Source organism: Saccopteryx bilineata, chromosome 3 (assembly GCF_036850765.1).
Source record: "Saccopteryx bilineata isolate mSacBil1 chromosome 3, mSacBil1_pri_phased_curated, whole genome shotgun sequence".
NCBI lineage: Eukaryota > Metazoa > Chordata > Mammalia > Chiroptera > Emballonuridae > Saccopteryx > Saccopteryx bilineata.
Window position 1 is genome coordinate 127,138,575 of NC_089492.1, and position 22,250 is coordinate 127,160,824.

Below are 22,250 nucleotides of genomic sequence, written 5' to 3' on the forward strand. Positions count from 1 at the left end.
CTGGTTGGCTCAGTGGTAGAGCGTCGGCCTGGCCTGCAGGAGTCCCAGGTTCGATTCCTGGCCAGGGCACACAGGAGAAGTGCCCATCTGCTTCTCTACCCCTCCCCCTCTCCTTCCTCTCTGTCTCTCTCTTCCCCTCCCGCAGCCAAGGCTCCATTGGAGCAAAGTTGGCCCGGGTGCTGAGGATGGCTCTATAGCCTCTGCCTCAGGCGCTAGAATGGCCCTGGTTGCAACAGAGCAATGCCCCAGATGGGCAAAGCATCGCCCCCTGGTGGGCATGCCGGGTGGATCCCGGTCGGGTGCATGCAGGAGTCTGTCTGACTGCCTCCCCATTTCCAACTTCAGAAAAATACACACAAAAAAAATTATATATGTGTGTGTTAGATGTATATTACGTATGTATATTATGAATGCAAAAAAAAAAATATATATATATATAGAGAGAGAGAGAGAGAGAGAGAGAGAGAAAGAGAGAGAAAAATACCCTCTGAAGAAGTAATACTTAGGTTGAGCTACAAATGACAAGAAAGGGCAGTTTAGGTAGAGGAACTGTGAGTGCAAAGGGCCTGAGGCTGGAAAGCATTTGGTGGGTATAAAGAGCAGAAAGAAGTCCAGTGTGGCTGAAGCTCAGTGGGCAAAGAAGCAGGTGTATGAGATTTGAGCAGAGAGGAATTTTGCCTTTTTCCTAAGAATAACAGGAAGAAATAATCAGTTTTAAAAAGGAGGATAGCTAGGTCCAGTTTGCATATTGAAAACCTATATTGGCTGCAGCTTAAACAAAAGAGCAGGGGGTGGGGCACAAGTGGGTGGGGGGAGACCAATTAGAGGCTAATGCAGATGTCCCGATGGCGGTGATGGGGCTTGGATTCAGGGAATGAGGGAGATGGTGAAAGTGCATGGTCTGAGGATGTTTAGGCAACAAAAAATGAAATAGAACTTGGTGGTGACTTGAATGTGCCCTCTGGCTCTCTCCTTTCAAGCTCTGATCAGTTAATGGAACTGAACCTAAGATTTCAAGGTGAATTATCCAACCCCCTCCTTGCTGAAGGTTTGTGTTTTGTTTTGCTTCTTATGCCCACACCTCTTTTCCAGACAATGCCTCAAAATACAGAACCAGAGACAAAGCCAGGGGAGGCCGTGGGCGTGTGGAAATGGCACTTAGGCGTAAAGGGGGCTGGTCTCCTCCTGGGACACAGGCTACATCTCTGACATGGGTTTCTAAGGTCCCAGCACAAAGCAGGGAAGTGTCATGTGCTGGGGGCCAGGTCCCCTTCCACAGCCAGACTGGCCTCAAAACCCACCCCCAGGAAGAGCAGCTGTCCGCGGGCTGGAGGATCGCCTGCCCCGCCCTCCTGAGAAAACAGCAGATGCTCTTCCATAATGCCCAATTACTCCAAGGAATGTCATCATTTTTATGATTAATCAGTTGCATATTCTCAGGGACATATGTGAGGTGAGTATCCAAGGACAACAAAAGACCCTGCAGAGAGGAGATAAATTGAGTCCAACCCCTGTAGCTGATAGAGAAACAGACTGATTTTATATATATTACAAAAATATCTCTCCATGCAGATGACTGCCAAAACAAGGACTATTTTCATCTAAATTCACCATGAAACAAACAAGAAAAATTTAAACTGACAGGTTATGTAAACGGTGGGGAAAAGTTGTAAATAATACATATCTCCTTGACAGGAGTCACATAATGAGCTAGTGAGCCTGCAACTGTGATTATCACTTATAGAGTAGCACCCAATAATTTTTTTTTAAAGCTGTTGTGCTTAAAAGGATTCTTTCAAGAAGGAATCAAATTAAGCAGGAATATTCCAAGTTGCTTTGTAAAGCCCCACTGAAATGTCAGCCCCTTTGTAAAGTTTTCTCTGATCTCTCAGACTGAATTAATAGGCCTGTCCTCTGAGCCCTCACGGTACTGAGTGGAGGGTAGTGGAATTATTTATCATCCTGGGTCTCTCTGATGGTTTTGTCAATTTCAGCACCTAGCACACTGCTCCTCTTCCTTCCCATTCTGGGGCCTTAAGGAAGATGCAAATATGAAAAGTGTCCATTGTTATAGAGGTAGCAACTGCTAACACTTATGGAAAAATTCATGGGGCCAGACAGTAACTCCATGTACTCATTCCTTTCATCCTCACCATGCCTTACTAAGGTAGGGACCACCAAGAGGAGGAAACTGAGCAAGAGAGGCAAAGAGATGTGTCCATGGTCACATTGCTAGTAAGTGGGCACTGTCAGCATTCTGCTTCAGGCAGTCTGACTCTGCCATCTCCCAGTTCGGGTGAGATGGGAAGTCACTGGCCTGGGAGTCAAAATACCTGGGGTCAAGTACTGACTTGGCAGATTGTTAGCTGTAGCCTTAGAATACTCACTGAGCCCCCTGGCCTCTGGGATTTCCCTGTGATCCCAGAGTTCCGGGTCTCATCCACAATCACTTGCAAGACAACAACTGTCCCCTGGCTGGGCTGGGTTTCATACCACTGACCACTGCTGAGGCTGGGGGATTGGCATTTGAGTCAAATGTTTTTGATGAGATAAATGTCTTTGGCTGGATTTACTTGGGCATCATTCCTGATGTCTCTACGGATGTTATAGCATTTAAAGACCGAATGGAGAACTGGGGTATGGGCTTAGAGACAGCAAAGATTTAGCAAATGGTCCCTGCACCTTAGGAATGAAGAGTCCAATAACAGGTTCAATCTAGGAAGCCAAGTCTGGAGACGACAATCCGTAGCTCTATGAACGAGCCCTCCCATCATGCCACGTGCTCTCCCGTCACGCCACGTGCTCTCCCGTCACGCCACGTGCTCTCCCGTCACGCCACGTGCTCTCCCATCACGCCACGTGCTCTCCCGTCACGCCACAACACAGCCACGTGGGCAAGGGAAGCTTGTCTTCTGCTTCATTATCCTTTGCCTTATACTTCCTGCATATATTTTGTGTTCCAGGGACAGCATCTCTTTATGGGTCAGTGGGTTGGGAACCACTTACAATTTCGTACTGACCTTTCTGAAACATCACTCAGTGACAGATCATTTCCTTTACAATGAGGGGGATTGCAATTTGGAATTCAATTTTGCTTTGTACAGCAGGTCAACTATCAAAATGATACCAAGACATCTGTCCCTTTCAGCTGCTGCCTTTGGGTGTGAGACCAGTGTGACCTATGCTTCCTTAGAAACTTATAATGGTTTTCCCCAAAAAAATACCGACATGCATTGCTGATAGGAAAAACAGGTGTTTTGACATCCTGGGTTGGTTACCTCCACTCAGAACTGAGGAAAGAGCTCACATTCAGAGCAGAGAGTGGCGAATGGCACCATCTCCATGACTGTCCTTCTCCCAGGGCCCAGGCCACTAGGCCCTCACGTGTGAAGAACATTCCTGTCCTCGGGTTTGATGACCCGATTGCCTTATCACGTGGGTCCTTTCCTCCTCCTCCTCACCCATCTCCAGTGGTAAGATTAGCAATGTCACATAATTCAAGCGAAGATCAAAAGGCAAACTTTTTTGGAATATGTCATACATCTCCGTTCCTTTGACATTACTGTCTGCTGTGTTTGTCAGACGAAGCTCGTGTTGTGCTGCACTGACTAACTAGCCGCCTTTCTCCCAGCTTCTGTGCTCTCCCTGACCAAACAAAGTAAAAGAGGGAGAGCCAAAAAGGGAAGAAGACCTTTTGGGCCCCTTCTCCTACAATAGGTGCCTCACTGCAGGTCCTCACCGGGAAACAGAGACATGTGCTTTGGCTCCCCTGGTGATTAGAATGTGTGACCACAGCAGTGATCACTGAAGGCCCCTGCCACTGACAAGGTCTCCGGAGCCACCGGCACCGCCCATCGTCTCTGAGACGGTGGAAGCCTCTGCTTTTTTATTGCTTTACATGTTGGCCAGAAGAAACAGGGATGCTTCTACAATGCATTCTGAGTGTATTACTGTAAACATGGCAACTCTATATTTAAGGAATTGGTGTGGTAGAGAGGGAAGCTCCAAACTCCATTAGAGCACATTAAAGAAAATGAAATTAGCTTAGGAGTGCAAACACACAGTAAGTCATTAAATCATTTAAAGGGCACTTAGTGTAGTATGGTGCCATACAAGTACGGACACTCAAACTGCTTGGGGCATACTGAGCTAAAGTGCTTGGCAGCATTAAACTTAGAGGCTGATGCTAAACACCTGCAATTCTAGAGGAAGCACTCTTGTGAAGGACAACTGGAACAAATTTTTAACACGGGCGATCTCCCCATCACTAAATGCTATGGGAAATTACGTGTGTGGCAGTCACTGCTAGCAACCTGGGCAATATTCTTCTTCCTAAAAGAACCTCAGTTTTGTCCCAGGTATAATGTGCCCAACAACAACAAACAACCCTGCATTTTGCAGCCTTCCCTGGAGTTAGAAGAACCATTTGATACAGTCCTAGGCAGTAATGTGTAAGCAGAAATCTTTTGGGAATTTCTGGGAAAGTCTAATTTCCTGATAGAAATGCTATCCATTCTCCTTTACCACGTCCTCTCCTTCTCTCTGTCTAGAAGGGAGTTGGAGATTGAAAATGAAGTAGCTGGTCTTTCAAGACAAAGAACACACCTGCTAAGCATAGTAGAGCAGAGAGACAGAAAGAGCCTAGCACATTGTTGCCATCATGACCAGCCCCGGACTGCTGACCGCTGAACTTTCTAGGTGAAAATAGGAAAATAAACTCCTATTGGACTAAGCTACTGTGACTGGGTTTCTGTTTCATGAAGCTGGAGGCAATTCTTAATCAATATAGAGTGTTAACAAAGCAAGAGCTCCCTGTCAATAAACTTTGGAATTGGTAGGGTAAACATAGGTCCCATTACAGGACCTTTTATATCATAGCTGCTTGATGATGCTTCAAGAGGAAGATGGATAAGTGTCTCCCAAATCCTATTGACCTCAGAACCTTCTATTTCATGTTACATCCCTTGAGAATAGTGTTCTGCCAGACATACTTTGGGAAGCATCTCTTTCTCTCTCTCTCTCTGTCTCTCTTTCTCTCTGTCTCTTTCTCTCTTGGACCCAGGAAACAACATGCCTTTCTAGCATATACAAGTATAAATTCTTAGCAAAAGTCACAATATAAAATCATTATAACTTTGCATACTGTGCTGAATAGTGTCTCCCAAAAATTCACGTCCAGTTGGAACCTGTGAAACATGACCTTATTTAGAAACAGGGTCTTTGCAGAAAGTTAAGATGAAGTTATAGTAGATTGGGATGGGCCCTAAATCCAGTGGCAACAGTCCTTATAAGGTGAAGGAGACTCGGAGACATGCAGGCACAGAGGACACACAGGCATGGGGGAGAAGGCTGGTGATGATGGAGGCCGACTGGAGTGGTGCCGCTGCAAGCCAGGGAACACCAAGGCTTGACGGAGCCCCAGGAGGCAGGCCGGGGCCAGCAGGGTTCTTCCCGAGAGCCTTCAGAGTGAGGGTAGCCCTGCATCCCAGTCCGATGCTCTATCCACTGCGCCACAGCCGGGTCAGGCAAGACAACTGATTCTTAAGAGAATTCTGTACTGGAAATCAGGAGGATGATAATAAATGTGTGTCTCCCCTTCCCATCCTTAAGAGAAACTCAGGATAAGTATCCTTAAAATATACTTATAAAACTATAAGTCAATTACTCACATCACAAAAGATTTACTTTAATGTAAATAACATAGCAAACTCGTGGCTTAACCTGCTCTTCTCCAATCTAAACAACCCAAGTTCCTTCAGACGTCTTTGTATGAACTAGCATCCACCTACCTAACCATGTAGGTGGCTTTTTCCTGAACCCCAGTCTCCTTTCAGCGTACTTTGTGAGTGTGATGTCTAACACAGAGCACATACTCTCAAAATCAATGCACACAAAGGAAGCCTAGGAAAGGAATATACCATGGAGCCTAAATGTCATTATCTCAACATCTCCCGCAGGTTGCAGGAAATGCAGTGATATAATGAGCAATAAAAGCATCCCTGCTTTTTGTAAGGACATGGTGGACACAATGTCTTTATAAAGTACATCACAATGTTGTAATTATCAGACACAAGTAACTCTAACCTTTTAAATGCTTATATGCCTTGTCAAAGGTGCTTTGAGGAAGCCCAAGAGTCTATAAATTCTGTTATATGCACACCCTGAGGACATTCTCAAGTAATTAGTGCTCTACAAGAACACAGGGACCTTAAAAGGAGATACTATCTCCCTAGTTCTCTATGTATATCAATAGCACTATTGACTATTGTATTTAAAATAAAGGAGAAAAACAAGCCAAAAGAATGAATTAGATTTTTTTTAAAGACATAAGCTACATAGGGTTATAAGTTATAAAGTTTGTTTACTTGAGCCACAAAAATTTATTTATTGCCTATTATGTGACTACTTTTCTAATCCCAAAAGTTAAATCAATATCATCTATCTTATAGGGTTGATGTAATAGTTAGACTTTAAATACATAATATACAAATGTACATTATAGTCTTAATCGGCTTGGGCTGCTATAACAAACTACATTTCCGGCTTACAAACAACAGAAATTTATTTTCCACAGTTCTGGCAGCTGAAGATCCAAGGTCAAGGAGCTGACCGATGCAGTGTCTGGTGAGGCTGGCTTCATAGAGAGCCATCTTCTCACTGCGTCCTCACAAGGGGAAGGGGAGGGAGCTCCTGAGGCCTCTTAGCAGGGCATTGTACGGCCAGTAGTCGCGGCCACCACAGCTGGGCAGGCAGGTGCAGGTTCCCATTAGATTCAGATAGACAGTAATAAAACTGCGGAGCCAAGAAATGGTGGGCCATGTCTTTTATTCTAGCCTCGCACCCGGCAGGCAAGTAAAAAAAAATACACAGGGCACCAAAACCCACTCATTCAGTGCTCACAAAGCTACTGACACATCCAGGTTTTCCTAGAATCAAAGGCCCCCACTAGGTCCAGTGGAGCTCACAAAGCCCCTCACCTCTGTTCCCTATCTCCCTTCTCATCTCTGCACAAACTCTGCACAAACTGGCTTCTCCTTCAGCACCCCACCATCTTGGCTGCTTCTTCCCTGCAACAACATGGTCTTTTCTTCCCTCCCTCAGCAAACAGCATAGCCAAGCCCCTTCCCAAGCAGGAAGGTAGCAACATCACCTGACAGCATCATCACGTGGGCAGTGACCATTTTTAACAATAAAAGAAAAATCAAATAACACAGATTTTACAAACTTATTTGCCCAACAGGCACTAATTCCAAATACCATCACAATGAGGACAGGTTTCAAGATATGAATTTGGGGGGATACAAACGTTCAGTCTATAGCAATCATTAACACAGTCTGACATGTAGGAAATACTTAGTAAATGTTGGGGACTACTATCATTATGGAGAGAAGCAGAAAGATTTGGGATATATTTGGGAGGACTGAGCCAATAGACTTCATTGATGGGTTGCATGGGAAAGCAAAGGAAAGAGGGAAACCAAAGGCAATTCCAAGATTTTTGGTGGAGCAACAGGGAGGATGATGTAATGCAGAGGAAAGTGGGTTTGAAGAAAGAAAGTCAAGAACTCTAATAGGGTCACAGTAGGTTTGGTCAGAGGTCCCTGTAAAACATACACGTGGTAACGTCGAGACAGGTGGGGAGACAAGTCTGCAGCCTCACCACCCAACACTGCTCAGAGTAAGATCCCAAGATCAGCAGCAGCAGTGTCACCAAGAAACTTGTCGGAAACACAGACTCTTAGACCCCACCACAGACCAATGGAATCAGAATCTGTATCTTAACAAGGCCCCCATGTGATCTGTTTGCACGTTAAAGTTTGAGAAGCACTAAGCTAGAGTTCTGGGGACAAAGAGGCGTTATACTCCTCAGCATATAAATGAAGTTAAAGCTTAGGCCTGGATGAGTCCCCCTAGGGAGAGTATGTGGCCCAGGGCAGAGTCATGGAGTGGGGTCTCCCACATATACAGGTCTGATAGAGGAAAGGGAACCCCGCAGAGGACGAAAAGGAACATCCAGTGAAGCAAAGGAAAAAGCAGGAGAGTGAAGGGTCCCAGAAGCCAGGTGATAGAATGTTTCAAAAAGTGACACCGCCCCTCCCCCACCACTCCTGTGATAAATGCTGCTGATGGGTTAATTAAAATAAGAACAGAGAAAAGAGGCCTTGGCTGGTTGGCTCAGTGATAGAGCCTTGGTTTGGTCTGTGGAAGTCCCAGGTTTGATTCTGGTCAGGGCACACAGGAGGAGCAACCATTTGCTTCTCCACTCCTCCCCCTCTCGCTTCTCTCTCTCTTTCTCTCTCTCTCTCTTACCCTCCCGCAGTCATGGCTCGACTGGATTGGAGCGAGTTGGGCCATTGGCGCTGAGGATGGCTGCGTGGCTTCCACCTCAGGCACTAAGAGCTCAGTTACTGAGCAATGGAGCAATGCCCCAGATGAGCAGAGCATCGCCCACTAATGGTCTTACTTTGTGGATCTTGGGTGGGGAGCATGCCAGAGTCTCTCTCCGCCTCCTCTCCTCTCACTGAATTTAAAAAAAAAAAAAAAAAAAAAAAGGAACAGAGAAGAGACCATCAGATGTGACAACATGGAAATCATCAATGACCTTGACGAGAGCAGTCTCAGCAGCATAGAAAGTGAAGATCAAGTGTAGTCGGCGGGGAAGAAGACGTGCGAGTGTGAGCAGAGGCAACTCTGGCAAGGAGTTTTGCTCTGAACAGAGAGAAATGGGGTAGGTAGTACCTGAGATGCTTAGGGAGGAGACTGGTGCATGCCTGAATGCAATGGGAATGTTGTAGTTGAGAGAGGGAGTTCAAAAAAGAGAGAGAGGAAGAGAGAGAAGAGAGAGACTAACGATGCAAGAAAAAAGACCGAAACAGAAAGAGCATTGCTGAAGAGGAGTTTTTGAGAAGATAAGGAAGGGGGCCCGGAAACCAAAGGGCAACCCCTGATGGAAGCGGAGCCCACTCGGCTCATTGCTTCTGTTCCTCAATGAGTACAAGGCAGCAGCACAGTGGGTGGGGGTGGGGAGAGAAGAAGATTTATAGAAAGAGGTGAGTGTGGGAAAGTAAACACCTAAGGACTGCCAGGTAGTATATGGTACTTTCTTGAGATTTTTTGCCCAGCATTTGAGAAACCCCAGGCTTCCCCATCACATACTTCATTTCTCCAAAAAGCCCTGTTCTAAGGCCTGCGCCATGAATTGTGAGAAAGTGCATCTTCTCCATCAATCCTCACTATCCCTGTACAGTTATTATGTTAGAGGCTAGACAAGGGAGTCACTGCAGAACCACAGCCAGAGGGTGGTACAAAGGGACAAAGCCTTTTGTCACCTCCATGAGATTTATGGCTGGGGTGATGCAGGACTTTTAATGACATGAAAACACAAAATGTCTCAAGAGAGGAAGTTTTTCCTTCTCTTCTCACAATTCACAAGAACTGTTAGGAGGTCTCTTGTGAGACAAGTACTTGGATAAACAACACCACATACTGTTAATTGCCTTTCAGTGAGTTTTGAAGAAACCCAAAGTCAATAATGCCTCCTGGGTTACCTTCTTTCTGGTTTAGAAACCAATGTCATTGAATAATCACATTATTCTTCACAGCATTACCTAATCCCAATATAGAAAGCTCATTTCTGTGATCCCCAAATCAAAAATCTGAAGCCCGACTCTCCCGAGTGCACTGTTCTCTCGCAGCACACATCCCACACACTCAGGGCCGGGGTGCAGCATGGACAGCCTCCTTCTGCCCTCTGTCCACCTCCATCTATTTCCACTGCTTCAAAAACTTCATTTTCTTGGGAGCACGCATCTTCCAAGATAGATTTCCTATCACCCCCTCCCCCTGTGGCTCCTGTACCCCTCTCCCGGCACTCAGCTCATGCACTGATGACTCCACCATCTTCCCCTCCATCACTATCCTTTCTCATTCCTGATGACTTGAAATACACACCCACACAGTGATCCACCCAACACCAGTCGCACATTTCCTTGGCTTCTAGCACCAATCATCTCTCCATTTGCCCCAGCCTTAGCCACTCACTCCCTGGACACGTACCCTAGATTTTGACATTATCTGTAAGATCACTACTTCCAACATCTGAATTTCACAGGTCCAATTCCTTGACCATCCCCTTCCAGCCCACCTACTCTGATATGCCCCCCTATAGCAAATCTCCAACAGCTCTTAGGCCTTCTACTCACTTTTTCACAATCTACCTCCAAACTTTAATCTTCACATTTCTAGCTTAAATTAACCAGTCCCATTGGGTAACCATTCCATTGCAAAACACCTCTGACTCCTTGGACCCTCCATGTTTTCACCTCACCGAGCCCCCACCTTTGATTAAATGCTATGTGACCTTGCTCCAGCTGTGTGAGCATCTAAGCAGCTGACCCCTGAACACAACTGTGCAGACAGGACTCATTTCAAAATTCACGGCACATCTTTCAAATGATTTCTTACCATTACCAGGCAATCAGCCTTTTCTTGGTATAGAGTCTTCAAGAAGATCAGTTCCCACCTTCTCACCTCTCCTCAAATCGCCCACACACCGCTCACCCCAACTCTCTGCTAATGATGTTGTCTCAAATGGTGTAATGAAATGCCCGAGATCAGCCAGCACTAGCTCATCCTCCGACCCAGTTCCACTAGCCCACCTGTGTCAGCCGTAGGTCACTTCCCCAGAGAAGACTTCCCTGGCCCCTCTGGCTAAAGCAGCCTCCTCTGGTCACTCTGCCTCTTGTTACCTGAACTTTCCTTTTGCATAGTAAGTATCAGTGCCTGGCACTGTTTGTTTGCATGTTTAGCATCTTCTCTTCTTACTAGGCCATGACCTCCTGCTTCACCACGGCATCCCCAACACCTGGAACAGCAGCTGCTCAGAGAGGGTGTTAGTAAACACTTGTTGTCTGACTGACTGACTGATGTGCATAGTCAAACCTTACAAATTTAACTGTCACTGTGATAAACTACTCATCATTGCTAGTACATACATCTCAATCATGTTTTTAAATTTTTTATTTCTGTAAAATACACATAGCATAAAATTTATCATTTTAATCCTTTTCTCTGTGTACAGTTTAGTGATATTAAATACAATCATAATCTGTCCAACCATCATCTCCATCCATCTCCATAGCTCTTTTCATCTCGTAAAACTGAACTCCTACACCCATTAAACATAATTCCACATGCACCCCACCCCAACCCCTGCCACCACCATTCTTTCTGTCCTATGAATTTGACTACTTGAAGGATCTCATATTAGTGGAATCATACAGTATTATCTTTCTGTGACTGATTTATTTCCCATAGTGCATGTCCTCAAGGTTCATTCAGGCTGTAGTATATGTCAGAATTTCCTTCCTTCTTAATCCTGAATGATACTCCTTTGTATGTATACACCACATTTTCCTTTTCCGTACCTGAGCTCCTTCCATGTTTTAACTCAGGGGTCCCCAAACTACAGCCCACGGGCCACATGCAGTCCCCTGGGGCCATTTATCCGGCCTCTGCTGCACTTCCGGAAGGGGCACCTCTTTCATTGGTGGTCAGTGAGAGCACAGGATGCGCCGCAAAGGGCAGCATCACTCACGTACAGCACTACTTCCAGTGACACAGGACGCATGCCTCACAGCTCCGGAAGCTGTTACGTTATGGCTAGCTCATTGACCGACATTGACCATCTCATTAGCCAAAAGCAGGCCCATTGTTCTCATTGAAATACTGGTCAGTTTGTTGATTTAAATTTACTTGTTCTTTATTTTAAATATTGTATTTGTTCCCGTTTCGTTTTTTTACTTTATAATAAGATATGTGCAGTGTGCATAGGGATTTGTTCATAGTTTTTTTATAGTCCGGCCCTCCAACGGTCTGAGGGACAGTGAACTAGCCCCCTGTGTAAAAAGTTTGGGGACCCCTGTTTTAACTATTGTGACTAGTGCTGCTGTTAACATGGCTGTACAAATATCTCATCAATGCAATTCCCTACGTCAAATTTAAATATACATTTTTTAAAACATCTTTTATGTACACTCCCTTTCACTCCCCCACCCCTCAAAAAATTAACAGTAAAGCTGCTATCGTGGCCAAATTTATCTATTAAAAATAGATATTACTGAACTAAAAGTATAAAGACCAGGACTTGGTATAAGCAAATAAAAAATAACAGAATCAAAATTACAGCTGTCTTCCTCTCTTCCTCCCTCCCTCCCTAAGGAGAAGCCTCTTACAATACAAACCACAAAATCCTCCAGAGACACATCCAGAAGCAGCCTGTGCGGGAGGGAAGGATCAGATCCCCCAGCTCCTGACTCTACCCCTTCTGACATCACCTCCCTCTTGGGCATCTCTCCACACATCCCTTCCTTCTGCTCTCCCTCCCTACCCTCTGTTACGCCTTGGCTCCACCTTTGAGACTAATAAAACATGCTTCTGCTGTTTGCCTTAGACTGGCAGACCCTTCCTGACATTGAAGAGAAAAGAAACAACCAAAGAAAAGATACTGTGACATTCAAGCACATGAAAAGATGATCAGTGTCATTGATCATTGGGGAGATGTAAATTAAAACCACAATGAGATAATACCCCACACCTATCATAATGGTTAAAAATTTTTTTTTAAATATTTATTTATTTTTTTATTTATTCATTTTAGAGAGGAGAGGGAGAGACAGAGAGAGAGAGAGAGAGAGAGAGAGGAGAGACAGAGAGAGAGAAGGGGGGGAGGAGCTGGAAGCATCAACTCCCATATGTGCCTTGACCAGGCAAGCCCAGGGTTTTGAACCGGCGACCTCAGCATTTCCAGGTCGATGCTTTATCCACTGCGCCACCACTGGTCAGGCCAATGGTTAAAATTTTTAAAAATAAAAACAAGCAATACCACATGCAGAGCAATTATGACGCTCATCCAGGGCTGGTGGAAATGCAAAAACGGTCATTTTGGAAACCATTTGGCAGTTCCTTATAAAGTTAAGCATATACAAGGAAGAGAATTGTAATCCTGTGTTTATACAAAAACCTGCATGCCAGTATACACGGTGCCTTTACTCATAACTGTCAAAACTGTAAACAACCTAGATGTCCTAGATTTAATGGATGAATAGTTAAACAAACTGTGGTACAGCCATCCAAAGGAATATTACTCAGCAAGCAAAAGAAATGAACTAGTAGTATTATAACAACATGGACAAATCTCAAAACATTACATAATCTGAAAGAAGTCAGACACAAAAGCCTACACTGTATGATCACATTTATATGACATTCTAGAAAAAGCAAAACCAAAGACAGACGGGTAGTTTTCAGGGGTTGGAGATGAATGGAGGAGGTTTACTAAAAAGGGGCATGAGGGAACTTTTTCTATCTTGATTGTGGTGGAGGTTACACGACTATATATATCTGTCAGGATTCATAGAACTATATACATCTAATAAAGGTGAATTTTACTATATGTATATTATATCTCAATAACTTTGACTTTAAAGAAAACCACAATAAATAAATTTAAAAATGACCTTCCAGACCCACACCAGAGTCTCTGTGTAGAGGACCCAGCTCCAGCTATGGTCACCGCATAGTTTTTATACAAGGCTGTTCAAAAAGAATGCCCTTCTGCATAATACTGGGGGAAACACAATACTAAATATAGCAGCAACACAAAGAGCATAAGAATAAGTCATTTTTATTTTATTTTATAATCTTTAATTTATTCTGTTAACATGGTTTCAAGTGTCCCACTCAATATAACACTGATGCGGGGGTTTGAGGGTATTGTATTGAGAATAAATCTTTTTTAAAAACCTGGTTTCTGATCCTGCAGTAGAATTCTAGCCTTAAAAGACCCCAGGTACAATTCAGTACCCTTCCTGGTGAACCCAGGCTCCTTTCAAGATGCCATCTCGGAACTGGGCGGCCATCCATCTCAGCGCCTCCTGGAACAGGGCGCAAAGGACCTTACTCCAAATCCACAGCCACCTGAGCCCTCTGACTGGCAGAATCAGAATGACTGACATCCTGAAAGGAAGAGCCCACCCTTGCTGCCTTGTCTAAGATCCTTGCCCACACCACACAGGTACGGCTGGCATAAACATCACTAAACTGTGTGTGCAATGACTGACGACAGGAACTACAACATGGGAATGGAGACCTTCGCTTCAAAATCTGACTAGCTGAAAGAATATCTGAGCAGGAAAGAAGAAATGGGGAGTTTCAAATGGCAGAGACACCCACGTGGTTTCAGATCAGCGTGGGGACTGGCTGCGCCAGTAGAAGCCCCGCTCTCTTGGCCTCTCCTCATTTCCCAGCAGACGTGGTCTTCCTGGGGCTGCATCTGCCCATCGGTGAACTCCTGAGGATCCCAGTTCACAACAATAAAAACAAGGTTTCTTTGCAAAAGTACAGCTAGAGATCTATCTGCTTTATAACACTGTCGATTTAAATAAGTATTGCTTCCTGGATGTCCCAGTTGCAGAAAATATGAATTTTTGTCGCATTATTATAAATCAACCTAATAGATTTGTCCTTTGACAATATTCTCTAGGGTATTTTCATTTGGGGTTTGAAGTTGACTAATGTTTAACATCATGATTAAGATGAAAACCTCCAAAATTAATCAAACAGTAAACAGAACAAAACAGAAGACATTTCTTAACTACGGAAAAATTTGAAAGTATGCAAAATTAGAGAGCACACTAGAATGGACCCTAAGGACCCAGCTCCAGAATAGACTGCAGTTTGCCCGAGAGAGTCCAGGTTATGCCTCTCGTTCTAGTGTAATAGTTCACTGCATCTCCTTTCACTCTGAAAAGTGCCAGTTTCAATGACAGATAATACCCATCCTCAATAATTATCAATTTATGGTCTTATCTTAATTCACCTCTAACCCTACTTATCCCTTAATTTAAAAACAGATGATTTTGAGATAAATCCTACACCATTCTATCACTTCATCCATAAATATAATAGACTTTTAAAAGGATATTTTTTAAATTCTTTGATACCTTTAATTTTGACAGATCTCCAGTTCAGAACTAAATATAGCAAGTACAGGCTTCAAAGCTGACAACAGTTTTTCAGCCTGAGATTTTAACAGAGTTAAAGATATATATAGCAGGTTCCCAAAACTGTTTTCAGTTTTGGTGATTGTTAACACTGAAAAATGAAGCAATAATCTCCAAATTAGATGGAAACACAGAGGCAAATGAGATTTCTTGTGCAGGTTTACTTTCTGAACCAAGAGCCTGTAGCCCCCTCCTATCCCTCCTTCTCATCCAAGGAAATGAAGCCAGTAGTCCTTCCCCTGTGAGCACACACTCTGTTAGTTCACTTACTTTCTTTGTTAGGTTCTTATTTTCTAGGCCTAAATCAAGTAGTGGCAACTCTGACAAATGATCATCCATAGGATTTGGGCAACAATGGTGACCCAGGTCCCTAGGGGCAGTTTTTATCTTCCCTTATATACCTTTTTTTTTTTTTTTTTTTGTATTTTTTTGTATTTTTCTGAAGCTGGAAACGGGGAGAGACAGTCAGACAGACTCCCGCATGCGCCCGACCGAGATCCACCCGGCACGCCCACCAGGGGCGAGGCTCTGCCCACCAGGGGGCGATGCTCTGCTCCTCCGGGGGCGTCACTCTGCTGCGACCAGAGCCACTCTAGCGCCTGGGGCAGAGGCCAAGAAGCCATCCCCAGCGCCCGGGCCATCTTTGCTCCATTGGAGCCTTGGCTGCTGGAGGGGAAGAGAGAGACAGAGAGGAAGGAGGGGGTGGGGGGTGGAGAAGCAAATGGGCGCTTCTCCTATGTGCCCTAGCCGGGAATCGAACCCGGGTCCCCCGCATGCCAGGCCGACGCTCTACCGTTGAGCCATTTATCTTCCCTTAATCCTCATGTTTATCCCAAACTCTTCCTTCTAACTTGCCCCTTCCACTTCTCTGGAGTCTCCAAAGAGACACTACGGAGCTTGTCGGAACTGTATGTAAATTATAAGTCCACATCTCTGAGTAGGGTAGAAGAATGTTTCAAAGATCCTGGACTTCTCTGGCCAGGAGAAGATATTGGACTTGGGTTGATAGTTACTACAGCAAGTTGAAGCCATTTTCATAAGAAAGGGGTTTGAATTTAAATCATGGCCATGCAAGCAGTTTGTTTTATCACTACTGTGCTAGGCTTGATTGAAACTTAATGCCCTTGGCGTCTAATTCAAGATGACAGGACTACTTTACCTGTCCTTAACTCTCTGTAAGCCCCATGAAATTGATAAGAGAATACAAATATATAATCCCACAATAACAAATTAAAGTAGTTCATTACCAAAGGAGGGAGATTTCAACATGTTCCTGAAGGACAGAAAGCAGATGAGGAGCTGGTGACTAACACTTGAAGCCTCAGCCTAGATTTTAGGCAGAGGATGTGGGAGCCAAGAAGGCAGATGATCTTTCTGACAGAGCCCTAACAATGTCCCAGATTCTGAGATGGCAGGTACTGTGGAGGACAGGGAACAAAAAGACTGAACATAAGGGCACAAATGCAGGTCTCTCTATGGGGCAGTAGAACCCTCCCACTCCCTCTCCCACCTCCACATACAGTGCTCCACAGCCAAGCACTCAGCTGCCATCACCTCTGTATCTGTATCTCCAATGAGCTGGTTCTGAATTTATCAACTTGACCACTGGATGGGTCCCCTTAGGGCAGCTACACACACTATAAGGGTGAACTGGAACAGCTGTGATGATGCGGGTGACCCCAGTGAAACAGAACCCCTTTGAACTTCCTCCAGGATTATTTTTCATCGAGTGCCCAAGGGATGAGATAGTGAAGCCCCCGAGAAGGATATAAAATCCTGGTCTGTTACTTATCATGCAGTAAACAAATATCAATCCCATCAGATAATGAACATTGTAGGAGTTTTCAGTTTTTAGATTTAGCTTACAGACAAATCATTAAAACCACTACGGCTATGGGATGGAATGAATCTTTTATCAACTTTGATAATGCAAAAGTAAATTTTCAGCTAAAGGGAAGGAGGAAGCAGGCAAGGAGAGGTGGTGATAATAACCCTATCTTACAGAGTTGAGAGTTAGATGACCCAATCAACAGAGTGGAAAATCTGGTTTTAATAAACACATTGTCTGGAGTAGCAGGGATACGAGGTAGTGAGGAGACGTAAGAGAGGTATAAATAAGTTACATCCTTGATTTTCATGGCAGAAAAGTCACTAGATGATGATCAAAGGTGATAAATTCAAAACAGCAATAGTATCTGCATATTATTTTAAGATACAGAGGGGAACAATAGCCTAATAGAAAACTCCTCCGATAAAAGTGGTTTTCTGTGGTAAAGGATTTGGGGTGGGGCAGGAATTGTTACTTTTTGTTAGCAGCCCTTCTTCCTATGTGCATTATTAGCTATGCATATGTATTGCCTTTAAAAGAATACAGACTGGGAGCAGGAGAAGAATAAAGCAAAATAATGGTTTAATGAAACACGAGAAAGGAAGTCTCGTGCACAGTACCACTGGAACAGCGTGGAATGGGTTAAGCTGGATACTGCATAACTCTGGTAACAGATGTAGCTAATTTAGGGCACAAATGAGGGAGTTGGAAGGTTCTAAGAGAAACGTAGTGCTAAGAGGGAAGGAGAATAAGTTCTAAATACAGGAATGCTAAGATAAACAGTTTGGATGCTCTGCCATCTGACACAAGTAGAGGAGGAAAGAACTGAACCACCCCCCCTCACTTTACTGGTGTCTTTTCACCACAGATTTTTAAAAGTAAAAGTCAAGAGATTCTTACATAGAGTCCATGCTAAGCAAAAAAAACACCCACGATGAAATTCATACCCAATAATAATAATAACATGGGCGGAAAATCATATTCGTTGTTAAATGAAATGCTATCTTCATTAAGGCCCCATGCATTCCAAAATTTAATAATGTCATTTGTTCTTACAATTTACAAGTGACATTCAAATGCACATGTATTGACTTTCCCTTCAATTAACTGATTCACAATTTAGCACAAGCATTTAACTACCCCTTTCAACAGTTCCACAGAAGATTACCAAAGGAACAGAAAAATAAAAACAAATCTGCCTCACTGCTGGTGGCCAGGAAAGCTGCCATCCATGCGCGGGGTCTGTGAGGAGTCGACAGCTCTGCAACATCAATCCTTCCCATCCAGGAACATGACATTTGATTTCTGGCATTGGTAAGCATTGGTAGGTCATGTTTTCTGCGAAAATTGTCCATTTCATCAAGATTTTCACATATGTTAGGATATGATAATGCAGTGTTCTTATTATTTCAAATCTCTTTTTCTCCCCTTTGTCCTACATATTTCTAGTACTGTTAAGTTTTTGAAATTTTATTTTGGCTTCCTAGCAGTTTGTCTATTTAGTTGGCTTTCTCAAAGAAGCAACTTGCCAGACAAAAAGCAGGGGAGAGCATATGAGGTGAAGAAAAGAGCCCATGAGAGGCATGGAAGCGGGCGGGGGATAAGGGGTAACTAATGACTGGAAGATGGTGGTTCAGTCTTCCTCGGGGTGGAATGTGAAGAAAGATGATGTGAGCCGTAGAAGTCGGTAGGGAGTTTGGGCTTTGTCCTGAGTTTTTCCTTAAGTCTGTTTTCTGGTTTAGGTTTTGTTCTTCTGTTGTTTGGTCTCCTTACCCTGTTCCCCTTCCCTGTTTGGTCTAATATGGCCACCAGCCCTGAAATTCCAAGTCCTCACAGGTCCATGCTTGTTCCAGTCAGCTGTCAGTTTGTGTAGGGATGGGGTGGAGGATATCAAATGGTCCTTAGAACCGCCACTCATAGAAACCAAAGGGATTTGCTACTTGTCTTGGGGTTTCCACTTCAAGGCTGGGCCTAGGGAAGGCCATTTCAGATACCAGCTGGGCACTGAAATCTGTTGTCTGACAACCACATCCTAAGCTCCCTGGCTCCTTGGTCCTGCTTGGGTCGCTTGTGGGGGAAAGTCCCTCATCAAATATATTAGGAACATTTACTGCTGGGCCAAGTGGCACTTATTTGTGTATTTATGTGTCTTTCCTTGTAATTGCAATGGTTGGGGTGATCAGAACTGGCCTGGCTTGAAGCTGGCTATGAGGAGCCCTGAGGAGCCACTGCGCCACCTCACCCACAGGTGTTGTAAAGTACCAAAACCTACAGAATCAATATTAATATTTTAAGAAGCTGAAAGAACATTTTATTGGCCCTGGCCAGTTGGCTCAGCGGTAGAGCGTCGGCCTAGCGTGCGGAGGACCCGGGTTCGATTCCTGGCCAGGGCACACAGGAGAAGCGCCCATTTGCTTCTCCACCCCTCCGCCGCGCTTTCCTCTCTGTCTCTCTCTTCCCCTCCCGCAGCCAAGGCTCCATTGGAGCAAAGATGGCCCGGGCGCTGGGGATGGCTCTGTGGCCTCTGCCTCAGGCGCTAGAGTGGCTCTGGTCGCAACATGGCGACGCCCAGGATGGGCAGAGCATCGCCCCCTGGTGGGCAGAGCGTCGCCCCATGGTGGGCGTGCCGGGTGGATCCCGGTCGGGCGCATGCGCGAGTCTGTCTGACTGTCTCTCCCTGTTTCCAGCTTCAGAAAAAAAAAAGAAAAAAAAAAAAAGAACATTTTATTAATTTGGGTTAAGGTGTGCAGAGAAATTTTGTGAATAATCTCTGTACTGTGTGATTGGCATAAAACCAGGATGGCCCTTGGCATTGTATTGTAAATGCAAAGGGAAGGAAAACATGGATTCTCTGACATTCTACCATGCCTATGGGGAAAGGGGTGAATGGCTGGCCAGGTGCAGGAAAAGAAAAGCCAAAATAAACCTTTTCTTATAGCAATGAGCCATTTGCGGGCATTTGTCCCCACGGAAACTACCTCTCCCATATGAATGCATATAGTTAATGTGTGTGACTCTGGACAGAGAGATGGTGGATAAACACTAGAAAATATAGGAATGTTTTTTAATATGTAAAGAGACATCTTTCTAGCATTGTGTTGACTTGTAAATTTTGTTTTCTCCAAAATGATATATGGCTTGCAAATTGAACATGGTCCTATCATGTTAAAGGACATATGACTATAACCAACAGTGGTAAAGGGCACCTAACTGCAATTTTTGCTTCTGTACTTCCCACTTACAAAACTATAAAAACTAAGTAGAACAAAGGGCCAGCGTGCTCTCCCTCAGATTTCTGTCGAAGTTGCTGCTGCTTGGCCAAGCTAGACAATAAAGCTTTGGTGTGAGATCGATGGATTTTGTTCGTGTCTTCAATGTTTCGAGTCCCTCCGGATTAGGCTTAACAGCTATGCTAAAGCCCCACTTTACTGGGGGCTCCCTCAGCACATGTCCAGAGTGGGGGTTCAGATACTCAAGGCGGAAGCTGCTGACAGAGTTCCTAGAGCCCCCCCCCATCCCATTCTCCCCAGCCATGCACAACCGTCCAGGCCTGGTGCAGTGAGCCTGAGGAATAGTCTAGGACTCGACCAGGAAAACATTCTTGCTTTTTCCCAGGAGGAACCGTTATCCAGTCATGGGCTGGCTGATGTGGTTGGCACCACGTGTACCATATCTTCTAGAGAGTCCTTAAAGAATCTGGGCCCAGACATGGCCAGTTAGCTCAGTTGGTGAAGAGTGTCTTTTCAAAACAACAGCGTTGCAGATTTGCTCCCTAATCAGGGCATACACAGGAAGCAACCAAAAAATGCATGACTGAGTGAAAGAACAAATGCTTCCTTTCCCCTCCCCTCTCTCTCCCTTCCTCTCTCTAAAACTCAACAAAAAATTAAGCCCTAGCTGGATAGCTCAGCTGATTGTAGTGTTGTCCCCAAGTGCAGAGGTTGCTGATTCCATTCCCAGGTCAGAGCACATACAGGAGCAGTTCAATGTCCCTGTCTCTCTCTCTCTCAAATAATAATAATAATCATCATCATCATCATCTGGGCCCATGGTTCTCTCCCTGTTCTTGAAAACTAAAATGGCTCTGTCATGGTTTTACTTTGCCTGGCACTGTTTTGGTTTTAGCCCTGAAAGTCCCTCACTCTAGGAAACCTATCAGTCCTGGGCAGTCAGGGCCCCAGTAACACAGCATCAAATATAACTCTGTGTGTGTGCATATGTGTGTGTGTGTGTGTGTGTGTGTGATATACTTATGTATATGTCTATGATACATATATATCAAAAGGAAAGCTACCAAAACCATGATTATAATGGGAGACTAATGTATATTTCTTATAATCTTAGAGCACTTAGGTACAAAGAAAATTTTTAAATAGATTTGAACAATATAATCAATAAACGTGTTTTAATTCCATACAATTAAACATTGTATTCCATAGAAAATAGACTTTTCTTTTCACCTCTTTTCATAACACTGGCTAAACTTTCATGTGCAGTTTATCTGTTGAAGACAGAGGCAGTTTTTGGTATCTGCCTTATAATTCTTTTAGGCTAAAGCTATGGCAGTTAAGGTATATGGACTCAATTATTGCGGCTGCAGCTTTTCTCCTAGAGATTCAAAATTCTATTCCAAGGATCTTGGGTGTGTCCTCGTACACAGTTCAAAATGCAAAAACAGCACAGAAATCCCTTTTGAAAGAAAAGAATTTCTCATGGACCCAGGGTTGACCTAAGTCACTTTTATTAAAATATAACTTATATATTAACACTGATAAAAGCCAATTCTAATCACTTACACTATAGCTTTCACATAGCTAAAATGCCAATACAAAGATACAAATAAATACAACTATCAAATTTTAAAATGTCAATTTAATAAAATGAATTTACTGCAACAGATCATTTTGTTTTGCTGAAACTAAAACACCATTTGGGGTTTAACAATAGAAAGATGTAGCCTTGGATCTATTTACTCTAAGTTATCATTTTGTGAATTTTGACTTCAATGATCAGAATGCAGACAATGCATCAAGCATGCTATGCAAAGCAATATTAATAACATCAAAAATGTGTCTGATGTAAGAATCTACTATCAGAAGCATCCTGGAGTGCCTACATAAATGAGGGGCCATTTCATACTAATAAAAATGATCTCTAACATTCTTGAACCTTACTATCTGCTCCAAGTCTTTCATATGTAACACTCTATGAAATCAATACCACATATTTATCCACATATTATCAGAAGGGGAAATTGAGGAACAGAGAGGTCGACTAACTTGCCCAAAGACTCATAGCTAGTAAGTAAAAAGTGGATTTGAAGTCAAACAGTCTGGCTCCACTTAATCTTTGCACCAAAC

At 43.9% G+C, this 22,250-nt stretch overlaps 2 protein-coding genes across 2 annotated transcripts in view; both read right to left on the bottom strand.

The window, feature by feature from the left end:
• The window catches only part of ADD2 (adducin 2), a 117,023-nt gene that overhangs the window by 90,913 nt on the left and 3,860 nt on the right, over nucleotides 1–22,250 (bottom strand). The window lies entirely within an intron of this gene.
• Nucleotides 20,523–22,250, bottom strand: part of FIGLA (folliculogenesis specific bHLH transcription factor) — a 32,721-nt gene continuing 30,993 nt past the window's right edge. The window contains exon 6 of the mRNA XM_066266473.1: nucleotides 20,523–20,586. Within this exon, the coding sequence (XP_066122570.1) occupies nucleotides 20,523–20,586 (64 nt within the window). The remainder of the gene's footprint in view (nucleotides 20,587–22,250) is intronic.